Below are 15,743 nucleotides of genomic sequence, written 5' to 3' on the forward strand. Positions count from 1 at the left end.
ACCAAAGACGTTCTGATCTGTGCCAGTGATTAAACACGTAAACAATCATCTTCAAAGCAAAATGCAGTGAAATCTCGCTATACGTAAATAATTACGTATTCCTCCCCCCATACAGCAAAATTCAGACGTCTTCAGACGTTGGATCAACGCAAAAATGACAGATTTTACTACCTGGGTCACCATGCCAGGCTAACAGCACAATATCTAATTGATCTCAAACTTGACTAGTTTTGTAGGTCATTAGGCTGAATCCTACAAAACTTCTGGCACAGCAAGCAAAAGTTACCAGTATCACATAGTTTCAATGGCCGAAGACGTTGAAACGGCGTAAAAACGTCTAGAGTTAAATAAACCCCGCTGCAAGCTGGGTCAAAATTTTTTGAAAAAAACTAAACAATAGAAAACTTACGTTCGGGAAACTTTGAAATATTTTCTGCAATCCGTATGAACATCCGAGCTGACTTGAGGTGATCTCTCCTCTTCAAGTGAGCTTTAGCCAGCATGTAGGAATGGATGACGAGGAGGTTGTTCTCCATCTCGGATGGGATCTTAATGTTATGTTTTTGCAAGTCCCGCATCATGCTGAAGAAAAAAATTCTGAGGTTTGGAGAAGAATTAAGAATAAGATCATTTTAAAGTAAGGTTTGACAAGCATGGCAACATTAAAAGCCTCGTTGTCAGTCATGCTGGCGATTCAAATATTTTTGCTGTTTCCATGCCAATACCGGGTCGGGGAAGACCTAGCTTAAGTGTCCTGCCAAAGACACAACTGCGTATTCTTGCTAAATTTCGAACTAGCGCCCTTTCGAAGAAGGTAAACTGATTCCAGCATTGGCAGTTATAGCTGGAACTTACCTGAAAAGCAAGTCATGAGCTCGTCTATAGTTTCCGCTGCTTTGTTCTTCCTTAGAAATTATAATTGCCGTTCGCGCCGCCTCGGGATATTGCTCCATCGCAATGTACAACTTGAATAGGTAGTTGGCGTCCTGCGATGATGATAATAATAGTACTCATGATGGTATGGGGAAAATATTAACAACATACAGGTACACATTAAAGTCAGCGCTTTATATAGCAGACAGTTTTAGTGCAGCTGAATCGGGAACAGCCACACTATCAGTACCGGTACCTAAATTATTACATCGAATTTCAAGTTTTTTTCTATAATGCCTATTAACTATTCCAATTCACCCGTGGCATTCCATCGCTTTCTCCCATCAGGAAGTCGATTAGCCGCCGGGTGAGCTTGTCGTCCTTGGCAAGCGATACAGCCTTGATCGCAAGGTCAAGCGCTTCTTGACCGTTGTCTGCGGGGGAGCATTTCAAAAAGTGTTTCAAAGCCTGAAAAAATAGCTGGGTTAAAAAGGGTTAAATTACGGACGCGGCAAGAAAGAAATTTTGTTGTAGCTTACAACTGCTAAAATGTCCACGCCGAGATCTGAACCATGGTTCTTTGATCTTGTTTATTCATCTAAACTTTAGATGAATAAACAAGTTTAGATTCTAAAGTGTTTGGTATGCACTGTTTATCTATTGAGCGATCAAAGCGGACGATACTCTCATGTGACGTTACACTAAAAATGAACTATATTTAATACTGAAACAAGGTTTAAATTCCTTGTCAATCACAAATCTTCATAAACAATACACAAAAACAACCATGCAACAAATAGTCATTATTTGCAGCCAAGTTTGATACAAAATTATATATATATTTAAAGTAAAGCAATCCTCACAAGTTGCACTCACACCTACTAACCTGCGGGTACTGCCCACACAAGGTGAAAAATTTCCCGGCCATGAAGTGGTTTTTGTCGTTTTCAAAGTGAACAGCGATGCTTCGGAAGTCCTCAGGAGTGGCATCTTCACCTACAATCTCAGCGTATGTCTAAAAGGAAGGTATAGTTATTTCGATAAAATCATAATGCCACACTTATGCCAATACAGTTTAAATTTTAGAAAATTTAGCTGACAAAAGTATGTTTATCAACGAATTTGGCAGCTTATAAATGCTTGAAACACTTTCCAAACCTACAGTGGTGGAAGATCACAGAGGAAAACAAAAGATAAGCAGGATTGCTGTTGGCATTGTTGCTGTCCGTACAGAATTTTTAAAGGGTCCGTAAAAGAAACGCTCTTGGCATTTTTGATATTATTTTTGCACGCTGTGTTTGTTTCTCATGGCTTTCTTTGATTTTTATTCTACAGGCCTACCGTGTTTTTTTTTGTTTTTTCTTTTTGTTAATTTTTAAAGGGCCGCAAATCATAAAAAAATTTCAAAGGGTCCACTAAGCAAAACGTTTGGAAAAGTTTGGAAACCGCTCGTATAATATATTGTGACGCTGCGAAGAGCCTTGGTTCACTACTCAATGAAAGCAACCGATTATTTGTTTGAAAAACGCTTTACGGCGTGTTTTGAAATTAGACATCAAAAGTTGCTTTCTCGCCTCCCAGTCTGATCAACCCAAGTCGAACCGTACCAAGTCTAGATCTCACAAAAGAAATTCCTTACCTCCATCTGGCCGTGCTGCTGAGCCATCTGGAATGCCTCGTCGTTGCATTTGGAAAGCACAAGGAATTGTATGGCGGACCCGAAGTCACCTAACTTGATGAAGAACCTGAAAATTTGTTGCACATCAATGAGGTAAATTGAGGGGCGTTGCCTGAATTGTTGCCTCATAAGCAAGAAAAAGGTAAATATGCCACAATATACCAGGTTCAAATACACATAAAATATCCAACCTGGCGTCAACGAAACGTCAATCAAAAGTAAATAAACCACTACCAGAAAACCACTTCAGCAAGAAATCTCGAGTGGCAATCATTTTCTCAGCTATTACTGCGGCAAGAAATTGGGGGTAATTCTCTCAGCAACTACTACTACGGTAAGAAATTTCAGGTGGGGAATGGGGATAATTCTCTCAGCTGCTACTACGACAAGAAATCCCGAGTGGTTATAATTTTTTCGTTGCGCACAACTAATCATACACACTGCCATTACCTCGCCACCATCTTAGCCCCTTCAGTTGATGAACTTTCTTTAACAATCTTCACAGCTTTCTCAGGATCACGGAGATGATCCAGATAGACACGGATTTCGTTGTCATAATCCTTTGCGCTGTGATATGCTTCCGCCGCCTCCGCGTATTTCGCGTCAGCTTCTTTAGCTTTCGCATACTGGAGATGGATCTTCAACGAGGTAACCTGGAGTTTACAAAAAATGTGAATAATGGAAAATAATAACACAAACAATAAATATAAATCATAGGCGTCGATTTTTTCTTAGAAGAGAGGAATTCTGGATGAGCGAGAGTTTTCAAACAGATTTCATTGAATGTGTATGTTCGCACATTTGCAATGGTTAGTCTTTCTCACAAAGACTGCGTTTAGCGTCGCTGCAGCAATTAAGCTTTAATAGGTTTGATATTTCTTTCTTGCGCCTTGCGATCTTATGAGCGCTGCTAAACTAAACAAACTTCTTTTATGTTTTTCTTTACGACCTAAAAAGCGCGTGACTCGTGACCTGTTATCTTTAAAGTGGCGCTTTCGGATTTGCCGCAAAATGTTCGGACAGGTGACTGCTGATATTGCTGCAGTATAACTTCCGTTGGTCTGCGGCAGATAACCGATTGTTTTCCGAGGCCCACAAACAGTAGCTACAGTAACAAGTAGGCTACCATCATGGTTAAGACGCATCCACTGGAATTCGGAAAAAAGCTTCCTTTGCAACACACGACCTTCCCGAGCCGGAAGCTGATTCGGCAGCATGCTAACGTCAAATGGAGCAGGTAGATTTCCATGGCTCATGCTGTATTCTGCAACTACCGGTGCATTGCCTGAGACATTGACTTCACCAATCACCACTGCTTTCTTCATCAATGTCATCTCTACGTTCATTCGTGCTGGACGTGACGCCTTTTAAAAGTTGGTTTTATCTCGACGCCTTAAGAATGCGCAAATAGATGTTTGACTTTGCTTTATGTTTAACTTTTCAATAATGAAATGACAACATCGCGCGGTGCCCCAATTTATACGCAGCAACAAGTTTGTGAGGAAAGATTTGTAAAAAGCGATTGTTTCAGTACGTCTTTAGTTTGTATCGGTTATTTTATTGCCATGTTCATTATGATGTCATATTCATATTCCCTTACGCTGACCCGGAACTGAAGTTTGATTGTGACGTAACGAAAGTGAGACCATTCGGGGAAAAGATCAAACGTGGCTTTCTCTCAACAGGAATTCTCAGCGTGTGGCAGTTGCCCTACCAACAACAATGCAGTGAATACCGCCTTTTTTCAACGCAGCGTTGTTGCGGAATTGCTTTGTTCTGTCGGATGCCTAGCGAGAGACACAGCGTAAAACAAGAAGTTGCGCTGCAGTTGGTTGGATAATTCAGCGTTTAACAAAGACGGAAATAATTGTAACGAACCCTTCATAAATGTCATGAAAACAGGGTGGGCAAAACATGTTTTGCCCACCCTAGTTTCACGGCTGGGTGGGCGCCGCCCACCCGGCCCACTCTATTTCGACGCCTATGGTTATAATAACAACCATAGTCGTCGTCATCGTACACAAGCTTATGCCTAATAGTTGAAGATTTAGATTAAGTGGACGGGAAGGCAAGGAAGACAATCTTCGTGTCCACCTTCAGTCCTTCAGGCACGCCTTTAAGTGTCGTGCCAAAGACACAGCCACATGCTCATGAGCGATGTGCCGTGCCAGGGTTCTCACCACTCGGCCATGCAGCCGAACAATGATGCTAACAGAGTAACAGTCACTAAAGTAATGTAATAAAATAAGAGTAATAACAACTACAATAAACTTGTATCTTAATAATAATCAATCCTAATTAATGATAATAGAGCCTAATAATAGAGCCAAAAGGAGTAGGAGTCACTGTTGCAGAATGCAGGCACTGCATAGGTATTTCAATGATGACCAACCTTAGGTAGCAGCTCTCCCACTTTGCTCCAGTTCTTGCTTCGTATGTTGACAGCTGCTGCTTTGTCGAAATACTCCCCTTTCTCAAACAGTACAGCGGCTTCCATAAATTGTCGCATTCCCTCCAATATCATTCCACATTCCTTCGGGAAAGTTACAAGCACATGATAGTGAAAGTATGATTTACAAATCTTATTAAGTTACTTCAGAGATGAAAGTTTTGGGCAGCAATTGAAGTTACTAAGTTTTATGTGTCTATGGAAGTATAAAAAGTTAACAAAAGCAGACTAACTTTTTTCAGAGATCTGGTCGGATGATTCAAAGCTATGTTGACTCCTCTTCGGATGTCGCCGAGCCTGATTGTCGTCCGTGCCATCCCAGCAGCACAAGCCTCGTCGTGTTCTTTGTGTTCAGGCTTGCGCGTCACACCTTTCTCATAATGAGACAAGGCAGACGTGTAGTTGCCCCTGCGGAAGTAAAGGCGATCCCACAATCAGTAAGCTTGGGAAAATGAGAAGATAATGTTCTCCTCACATAAAGCCTTTGGCACTAACCAGAGTAGTATGGTCAGTTCTTTTTACGATAACAATGAGAAGTTGACTCAAAATTGAAAGCACACAGATGTTAAAAATATTTGATCAGTTGCAAAGCGACAATAAACAAACCACACAACTATTATTAATAACTTTCCAGTGCTATTTCAAGTAAGTTTAAACATGAGAATAGAGAATCTGGGGGCATCATCTGAGATTGTTGAGCAGTATTACAACGAGCGTAGTCAAACAAGGTAATAAAAAACATTCAAATTAAAACCCCCAATTATTACTTTGAAAATCCACCAACGAAAGTGGCATACGGTGTGACTCTACTAACGTGAATTCCAATTGTTGGCCATATTCCTTTGCTATGAACGGTATCTGCTGAGGACTAAGGCGGCTGGCTAGTTTCATCGCGGTATCCCAGTGCATGAGATCACGTCGTAAATCCAAAGCAGCAGTAGGTTGGCCCGATGCGAGGAGGAGATCTTGCGCGAGATCAAATTCACCTATGTAGGATGCCAGCGTTCCAGCTAGAAGATTACTGTCTTCGACATCCCTAGGAAATCAAGGATGATGTGTTTTAAAAATAAGAAATAAGATTTTTTCTGCTTAAAGCAGGAAAATTTAAGCAATGCAGTAATTTGCAGACAGCAATGCGCTGGAACAAACCGGATCAAACCAGTACCAATCTAAGCTTCTCGAGTGACAAGACCATTCCAGCATCTTGCAGACAAAGATACACACGAACAGGCAAGTCGAAAACTTGATTATAACAATATGCTGGAACAAACCGGAACAAACCAGTACGAACCTAAGTTTCTCAAGTGACAAGACCATCCCAGCATCTTGCAGGCAACGATACACACGAATAGCTAAGTCGACATCCAATGCGTTGATTGCGGCCGCACCCAACCGAGCCCATGAATCTTTGCTGTTTAAGCGGGTGCAGACAAGCCACGCCTCTCTCCACCTGCGCAGGGCGATGGCTTGAACAAGGAACGCTTGGTTGGTCTGTTGCAAACGTATAAGAGTTAGGTTTCGCTACAGTTCTGGCTCCAAAAATGCACCTAATTGCCAAAACACTTGTTCAAGCGCATCTTAATTTCTATGCAAGGATTTTCTACTCTGTTTATTGACATACTGGTACTTTGTATATTGCGGGTGGCATATCATTCCTTGTCCCTGACGTTAATAAAAAAGAGTAAAGCAAATTAATAAGCAATAAAATAACCAAGCCCAGCTCAAACGGTTGATAGCAGTAAACATGGACAAGGTGTTCAATTTTCATTTCAATTTTTTTCTGAAATCTACACAGATTTGAAAAATCGACTGTGAAGTCAGCCCTGCAGAACTCCCTCGGAGGAATAAAAAATAAAGTAACTGAAAGAAGCCACGACTTAAGTTCTAAAGAGAGAAATGTCGTCAGGTTAAAAGAATTCCACCACAGCATTTTACAGAAAAAAAAACTTCAAGCAAGCTAAAGTTTGATACGATTAATAGTCAGAATCTTTATTCTCAAACTGAGAAAGCAGCTTCATCAGAAATTCTGCATGCTTGTAGAGGCTTTGAACCAATGACGCAGACCGGTTACCGAAATGGACAGAATAAAGTTTCCCTTTGTTGTTGTCCGTGAATTATTCTATCCACTAGGTACTGCCGCATAAAGAGAGCAGTCCGCAATATGCGTTTCTCAAGCGCACACCCCGAGAGTCGAACCAACGCCACTTTACTTTGCGATTAGTCCGCAAATCTTGAGTCACTGTAAAATGATTGCCCATTCATAATAAATTACAGAAACTTGACAAGCTTGCCGAATGCAGTATGATAGCTTTACCGGAGTGTCTTTATCAGCATCTGTGGCCTTTAAAAATGAATGAGTGTCCAAGAGCAAAGGCGTCGTTTTACCGCTAGCGAGCTGCAAAGTTAATGTACCACTGTACAACAGCAATGGAGCTTGGTTGATTGGAAGGTGGGTGTTTCCCACAAGTGAGACGTGAGATCCTTGATAAAATAAAAAAGATTATTAACACGGTTCGAGTACGTGTGAGTGTTGAATTATGTAACTAATCAGAAAAATAGAGAGTTTATCAGGGATAGCAGCCATATCTTGAAATACCACATAATTTACATTCGTGAAGTTGAACGTAGAAAAATTTGATTACAAGTTTTTAAAAAATTCACTTCCTTTCAAAAGTTTTTCGACAAAGTATTGTTATGTATTAGGCTACTTCAAAAAGTGGATGGTAATAATTTTGCTTGATTATTGATAAACATTCAACAGTTTGTCATAATGCACCACATTTTCACAATAAAATTACTCTAAGCGTTATTGAACTAATATTTTTTCTACCTTTAATTGATTCTCTGCAAAATATGTATGTGGAAATAGTTCTTTCGTCATAGACAACAAAAACCCCTTTGTCGAAGGGATTGTTCTCCCATAAGAGACCTCGAGAGTTGGCGGGCAGGTTTGGAATGACGAAGGTCTGGTCGTTAACAGGATTATATATGACCCTGGAAAGTAACACGTTGATCAGCATGCTGTGGTTGAAGTCTTAGTCGTTTGTTATGAGAGAAAGCAAAAAAATATCAGAAAAAAAGAGCACTTTTTAGCAAAAAAGACAGTGACAATTTGTCGAATGTTATTTGTGGAAGACATTTTATTTCTACGACGATACAACATTTAAAATGCTATTTTCAATGAGTTTGCCTTTTTCAACACAGTTGTCAATGTTTTAACATACGGTTGTGTTACTCAACCGTCAAAACAAACTTGGAAACTTGCACTGCAGTAGACAGCTGGAGATATCATGCCAATTACATTTATCAAACTACAAGCGTGAGTGCATTTTTTACCCTTCTCCTTTGTCGTCGATAAAAGCAACATGGCTGCCGCTGCTGTCCGGGTGAATGCTTCGGATACCGGTGGAATGTCGGTAGGTGTTCACTTGGACCCAATCTTCAATAAAGAAGAAGTGGAGGGACCCATTCTGTGACAACACGAGTGATGGAATCGAAGATGGGAGTAGTTACAATTAATCTATCTAGTGCAAATTCCTTGTTTTTAGCCTAACAGCGGAGGTGTTGGGCTAAACTAACAAGTTGGGCCACAAACAGATGTAGCAGAGACAACGGTATAAAAAACCCTAAATATTGACAAAGGTAAACTATCATAACTTGGCCACAGTCAATTCATTGTCCAGTTTCAAAAGTATGTATTTTTTTAAAGTCAGGTTAGTAAGCTCTGTAAGTCTACCAAATTTCAATCCAGAGTTCCATGGTGTGATTAACAACTTCTGTTGTTATTGGATCACTTATTATGAAAGTACAACCATCAGAAGAGACACTTCAAACGAGTAGGCTACAGATGAGCTACATTGCATAAACCACCAATGATACAAACAGATTTAAAGAGTCACCTGTAATTGCCTTGTTCGTACTAAAACACTGAACTGTGGTATAGTTTGTAACAACTACCCGCATGTCATATTTGATGTTAGGGACGTACCTACGGAGAGTTTGGGGGAGCAATCGCCCCCCTCCCATAAAATGGGTTTTTAATAGTATGACAACGACTTGATGACATTGTATTACATGTGGGATGAGATTTTATAAATGTTTGGCTGCATTCAGTAGCTATATTAATTTCTACACAAACTCTTTATTTCAAACATTAAAATATTTGCTCCCTCTCAACCGTTTCTATCGCCCCCCTTAAGATTGTCTTTCCAGCTACGTCACTGTTTGACGTGGTCCATTTATATTGCACTCATAAACCCCTAAAAGTATAAAACCTTTCTATAAAGGCTACAAATGACGGAAATTTGAATCGTGCAACTTACAGCAGTGCCGTAGATGAGAAATTCGTTTGTCAGAGTAGAGCATGTTATTTTTCCAGTTTCTTCGCGTTCAGGAAATAACTTTGCTTCCCTTTCTTCAACAGAGGCGTGTAAACCTTGGTCAACCTGACAATAAACACTCCAGAAATTGACTTTAATACGATCATACGATGAGCAATTAAATCTTATGTAAAGGTTGTCCCACACCCAGTCACTCAGCTTCGGGGAATGAGATAAGGTTCTCATTACGCTAGATCTTCGGCACTGACGAAAGCAGGGTTGGCAGTTCCTTTCTCCTGGCAGCCTTACCTTCTGCAACTACGCCCACCCAATTTATTACACTTTTGGGTAGAGGTGAGCAGTGTTTACCAACAACTCGCCGAAGCCGGAAGTCGAACCAGGTTTGCATTATTGGAAAGCTAACACCTCATCCGCTACGGTATCCCACCGTTAAGTCTGATACATACTTACCTAACAATTTTTTTACACATAAAAAAAGGAATCCAAAATGATACAGCAACAAGGCGCTACACATTATGCGTATTACATACTCGAACAATTAAAGCAACCGATTGGGGAAAACAACCGTTGCGATTGCAACTCAATGCTTCAGACAGCACTAGTATTGGTAAAAAAAATACTATGCAACCTGTCAGCTTTGTTTAACAGTTAAATACAAGCAGCATATCGCACAAAACAAACCATATGAAGTTGCACTTTTCCCTCAAACAACACTGCAGCATAGTCTCCGTTCAAGCTCATGCTTTGAATTGTTCCAAGGTATTCACGGTCGCGTGTTTTTTGAGTCTCTGGAAATCCAAACAAATTGAAACAATTCCTAATAATCCTTCTGCTGTTTGCGAAATAAGTATAGCATTGCTTTTATAACGTTCGAATTTCTGTTCACAAGCAAATAACAAATGACCAAATGTGTAAAATTGAGAAGGTTTTCTTTCCTTTTACGCTTTAAAGAAGAAGATCATTTTAAAAAGATTGAAGAGATTCTATGAATTTCGAATCAGTTTTCTTTCATCCATCTTGTAAAGAATTTTTTGTATTTTGGTCCCATGGTATTTAGCCTAATGTTTCATTATGCTTAAATTATAAATCAACAATACTTTTCAACAACAACCTAACATGCTTGCCATCCGACACTGACCTGTGTCGGAGAGGAAGTAAAACCACGCCCGATTGTTCATCCCAATTGCAATGTGATATGGGCCGCAGGCGATAAACGTCGGCTCTACATCGATGGACACGGTGACGGGTGGTTCATCTTCAACATTGTTCATCACTGTCACCTCGAGTAATGACGTCAGATAAGCAATTCTGAAAGCATAGGGCTTGGTAAAAAAATAAAATTTATTCTATTTCAAGAGTGTACAATATTGTAGTGTACACTCAGTACAGCACACAAAATGTCGGCTGTATGGAGAAAGCCTTTTTACAACACACGAAAGGGCATCGGGTCGATACCGCTCAAGAGCATGCGGCTGTGTCTGTGACATGGCGAAACGTGGTCACAAAGATTGGCTTCCTTCCTTTCCCGTCCACTTAATCTAAATCTTCAACTACCGGGAAAGACTTGAATACGACAAAAACACTTATTTTTATTACCGCTACTTCAGTACAACACACAACGACGTCGCTAAATCTAAGCGAAAAAAACCGGATTTGCTAGTTCAATGTTGATCTCTGCTAATGTTTCATACACAATAAGACAAGAAATGATGACGTTCGATACTTACTTAGTCCCACAGGTGTCACCTAACATGGGCAGCTTTGTGAGGTAGCAGTGAAGTCCTCCACGTGCAGTGGACACAGCGAGGAGTTGACCATCCGCCGTCCATTCAATTTCTTTTAATCCTGATAACAAGAAAGTCTTTCCTGTCTAAAAACTTCACCATAATTTGTAAACTTAACGTTATAAGGATGACCAATACAAACGTTAGCTCAATTCGAATTATGGCTTTTTTACTAATAAGGTTGCAATGCTAAAGTGTTTCATAATATTGTCGATATTTATACCTTGTCACTTTCACAAGACTCCGGTTTGTTGTACAGGCGTTGGAATCATCGTTAATGTCTTTTTGCGATCACTTCTTAGCAAAGAGACTTCTCGGACACCAAAAGTTGCTATTTTTACATCATTTCAACGACTGGCAAAGTTGTTGCCGATGCAATGCCAATCGTCAAAATGATGTAAAATAGCAACTTTTACTGTTTGGGTTTCAGTAAAAAAATTGAACACATTTCAACTTTTAACAGTCTACAAATTGTTATTATTATTTACTTTCCTCTAAGAATATTGTTCATAAACAAAACAAATGCTTAACTATGAGTTTCGTATCTACATTTTGGGCGCTATACTTTAATTTAGATTGACTCTAAATTCAAGCATTTTCTTTAAAAAACACAAAACATTTAACGGTAGCGGGTAACAAGTAAACCCGACTAAGCTTTCAGGTTCGGCGACGTCACCTTTGGGCTCATCTTGCAGGTTTATGATGGCGTTGATTTCGGCAAGTTCCCTCAAGTCATGGATACGAATACTCGTGTCACCACAAGAAGCGGCGTAGTTCAATGCAGGCGATATGGCGATGGATGACAGGTAGTCGTGGTGGTTGCGAACTTGAAATAATTCCTTTAAAATATTCATAAGCTTCTGTTTGCTCATCTCAATTATGGATAAACTATAGACGAAGTCACGCGTTCGCACGCACAGCGAAACATGCATAACTTGTGTATTGTGACAAATGCAAGGTTGCACTGCAATTTTTGAAAATATACCACACATCGCAATGACAAGCATTTGCATTATCTGATGCTTGTTTGGTGTTTGTTTTGCAACGCCTGAAAAGAACAAATGTTCCCAGAAGGCATGTAGTTGTCAGCATATCGAAAATAAATAAGTAGCAACAGCTCAATAAAACATTCCAAGCCAGCAATATGTAACTTGGGTATTGGGCACCTTACGACTGTCAATTACAACAGTCGGCTATATATAGCCGAGTGGTTATAGCTCTTGTACGGCGCTCGAAAGGGCGCCGGGTTGACACCGCTCAAGAGCATACGGCTCTGTCCTTGGTGTCAGGATACTTAATGACACAAAGATTGGCTTCCTTCCCTTCTCGGCCCCATAAGCTAAATCTTCAACCACCGGTACAAAGCCTGGATAAGGAAAAGAAATTACAACAAACTTACATGACCGATTTCTTTTGCATGAGTCGATATAACGACGAAGAAACCATTTGAGAACCCGATCATAATGTAACCGTCTCCGTACCACTGATACGCCTCAATCTTCCCGTACCGTGGCTGGAAAGCCAACTCGATGACGTTGTCAGGGTCGTACATTTTGTAGAAAAACAACGTCTTCTTTCCAACAACGAGGCTAACCTGATGAGGTCAGTGACAGATATGATAACAGATGTAAGTTAATGCCATGCAATGTCAGTTTGAAACTACCATATTAGATGGTATCTCAGGTCAAAGTTTTCATGTACTGCATGTGCTGAATAAGTAAGTTGCCTGGGATTTTGTATTCGACAATGCAAACAAACAAGTGATGAATGATGATGCTATACTAGGATTTAAACTGCAACTTGTTTGAGATAGAAATTTTTTAACAACTTCCAGAGTGTCTGCTTCATTTAAATATATCGCATTTGGTAGCAGAATCGTTAGGATCTAACCAAATCCTTGGATTTAGTCAACAGCTTTTTTCAAGGCTTAAATACAAGCTTAACATTGCTCTTCACAATCACGAGTAACTACTGTATAATAATTAATGTTAAAACGCATGGTCCGAAAGTGGGCCAGTAGTAGAATATGAGCAACACTTTTGTCAGTGTTGAAACGAATCAAGTAAACAGCCAAAAACACTGCGGATAACGAAAGCGCGAGATTTATTGCACTGTAGTTCATCAAAAACGGCATATGTGGTGATGCGTGGGACGACGAGTCCACCAAAGCACTTTCTGATAAAACCACAAACTACTACACATATAATACCGTGTTTTGTAGGGATTCTGTCTTCGCTGTTTCCTTCATTTCGGAGAACTGGATCAAGCTGGGATGGTCGCGCACAGAGAAATGATTCAAGGTTTTGCCACTAACGTCGCTGACCTGACCAAAGTGACAGTAAAATTACGATTAAAAAACGAGTAGCATTAGAGTAGTACCCAGCAAATAAAATCGGTCTTTTTTACATTGATTTAGAACTGATAACGTTGACGTCTTTTTTAAATTGATTTAAAACGGAAGACGGTGAATCAATGTAAAACACGTCGATTTCGCTGGCTGGGTGACTGCCAATGCAAGTAAAATTTTCCTTGGAGAAGAACTTATTCTTCTCCAAGGAAAAAAGGAAAATTGTTTTTGAACTTATTTTTACTGCTTTTCCATCCTTTTAGATTGTTGAGATACGATATATATTATATTTATAATACTTAAGTTTGAAACAACACAACAGTGAAAATTTTACACCAAGGAGTCAAACACACATCTTAGATAAAACAAAGTTTTTTTTTAAAGATTGGTACAGTTACGGCATACTTAACGAATCGAAACGACTACTGATCGTGCACGCAATAAATACAAAGCATATATTATAGCGAATTAAAAACGAAAAGCATAATTAATTAATTATATAGGTACACTTTAATCGCAGTTAAAGATATACAGCTGAGAGTAATACATTGCTTTGTAACATTAATAAATTGTCTTAAAGGTTCATCAAAGCACGTACATGTTTATTGCTTTAAATTAGCTTGCGATGTGAACAAGTTGAAACCATTTACTTCTTCACAGCATACGACAAATAATATCTTAGCAACAATTTTATGACAATTCAACACAGTAACTCACTGTGATCATGTTATCTGATCCACCAAGAGCTAATATATTTTCTTGGCTCCAGCAGCCACAAATGATCTTCTTGTTGTGCTTGCCGAGCACAGGCACCTTGCGACCAACTTTGTGGTCATACAAAATAAGATTTCCCTTTGTAGAGCCTGAAAACAAACTATACCATGTCAACAAATTGTGTAAAAACAAACAGAAATATGGAATAGTTAAACACAATTACAAACAATACAACTGTGTTTGTTTTAAAAAACAATAAACAAACAAGAAAATAGCACACACAAGATTTCAATATTTACATTTAAAAAAAAAATTTTTGTTTGGTCTCTCCCTACTTTGACAAAATCTACAGTGTACTTAATACACGCCTTGGTAGAACATTCATTAATTATTTAATGCATGAAATTTAGTTTCCAACGGTTGATCACAGACTCTAAAAAGCAAGTTACCTATGCAAACACAAACAGAGAGGTGAGAGGTAATTAGTGTTTTTAACACATTACAATTACTTTTCTGTTCAGAGAGCCAAGTTAGCTTTTTGATGACAGTTTTATTAATTTTTATTGGTATTAATTAATAGTAGTGAAGTCTACTTAAAAAAAAATTAATGTAAACAAAAACTTTAATTAAAATACTTTTTGACAGTTTAGGCATTTAGGCAAGCTATGAACTCATCATGATAACAGATATTTATATAGTTTCCTTGCAAGAGCTGTCAATAAAAATCAAGAATAAATAGGTATGCAGTGATCAAGCATTTTGTACAATACACCAGTTCACTTATATTAATAACATAAGTATACATAACTTTCTGGTGTCCGTTATCAACCCGTCTATATACAATTATACATGTTCTTGGTGTTCACTTATGGCAGTAGCATCTGCTTTACAATATTACATGTGTCCAACTCTTTTTCACTACTTTAATTTTAGGGCTTCGTATTAGTTTGCACCATCTCAAAAAATATTTGCATACGTACACAAAAATAACATATATAATCAAAAGTAAAAACACCAGTATTCTCACCAAGTGCCAGATGCAAAGCAGTCTTCGACCATGACAAAAATGTGATCGAGTCTTTGGCACCACTGTCTATTTTTATTACTTTCCTTAGATTGGCGTCCCACATAAACATCATGTTACTTTTCTCACAAACAACACAGAGAACATCTCCGTCTTTATCCCATTCCATGCCCACAAAATTTCTACAAAGAATATATGATGTAAATTTTTAGAAAAAAACAAAACCAATTTGGTGATTAAACTTTTCAGTAAGTCAGGTAGGCTATATCATTTAACATTAAATACAAATCTAAATCATTTTGACACAAACACATGCCTAAATGTCTTTGCTTTTATTTCTTAACTGCATATATTAGCTTAGGGCAAAAGGTCACTTTCTTCACAATACAGTCAATATTTTGAACGAATGGGCTAGCAAGTAATGAATTCATGACAAAGAAAACCCTCTGGGCAAAAAAGAACAAATAAAAATTTCACAAAACAACCAATTTTAATAATTATAAGAAGTGATCTATTCCTTTATGGCATAAAAAT

The 15,743-nt window shown here is 38.8% G+C and overlaps 1 protein-coding gene across 1 annotated transcript in view; it reads right to left on the reverse strand.

The window, feature by feature from the left end:
* The window catches only part of LOC145782767 (WD repeat-containing protein 19-like), a 34,604-nt gene that overhangs the window by 17,058 nt on the left and 1,803 nt on the right, over positions 1 to 15,743 (reverse strand). The window contains exons 3-24 of the mRNA XM_082594528.1: positions 15,213 to 15,391; positions 14,189 to 14,334; positions 13,334 to 13,447; positions 12,524 to 12,718; positions 11,801 to 11,963; positions 11,068 to 11,185; positions 10,479 to 10,648; positions 10,022 to 10,128; positions 9,323 to 9,445; positions 8,337 to 8,470; positions 7,831 to 7,994; positions 7,315 to 7,481; positions 6,292 to 6,491; positions 5,815 to 6,036; positions 5,234 to 5,408; positions 4,944 to 5,084; positions 3,002 to 3,204; positions 2,513 to 2,618; positions 1,760 to 1,888; positions 1,192 to 1,341; positions 856 to 986; positions 410 to 582 (exon numbers count right to left, since the gene is read on the reverse strand). Coding sequence (XP_082450654.1) covers positions 410 to 582; positions 856 to 986; positions 1,192 to 1,341; positions 1,760 to 1,888; positions 2,513 to 2,618; positions 3,002 to 3,204; positions 4,944 to 5,084; positions 5,234 to 5,408; positions 5,815 to 6,036; positions 6,292 to 6,491; positions 7,315 to 7,481; positions 7,831 to 7,994; positions 8,337 to 8,470; positions 9,323 to 9,445; positions 10,022 to 10,128; positions 10,479 to 10,648; positions 11,068 to 11,185; positions 11,801 to 11,963; positions 12,524 to 12,718; positions 13,334 to 13,447; positions 14,189 to 14,334; positions 15,213 to 15,391 — 3,410 coding nt within the window. The remainder of the gene's footprint in view (positions 1 to 409; positions 583 to 855; positions 987 to 1,191; positions 1,342 to 1,759; positions 1,889 to 2,512; positions 2,619 to 3,001; positions 3,205 to 4,943; positions 5,085 to 5,233; positions 5,409 to 5,814; positions 6,037 to 6,291; positions 6,492 to 7,314; positions 7,482 to 7,830; positions 7,995 to 8,336; positions 8,471 to 9,322; positions 9,446 to 10,021; positions 10,129 to 10,478; positions 10,649 to 11,067; positions 11,186 to 11,800; positions 11,964 to 12,523; positions 12,719 to 13,333; positions 13,448 to 14,188; positions 14,335 to 15,212; positions 15,392 to 15,743) is intronic.

Source organism: Aplidium turbinatum, chromosome 14 (assembly GCF_918807975.1).
Source record: "Aplidium turbinatum chromosome 14, kaAplTurb1.1, whole genome shotgun sequence".
NCBI lineage: Eukaryota > Metazoa > Chordata > Ascidiacea > Aplousobranchia > Polyclinidae > Aplidium > Aplidium turbinatum.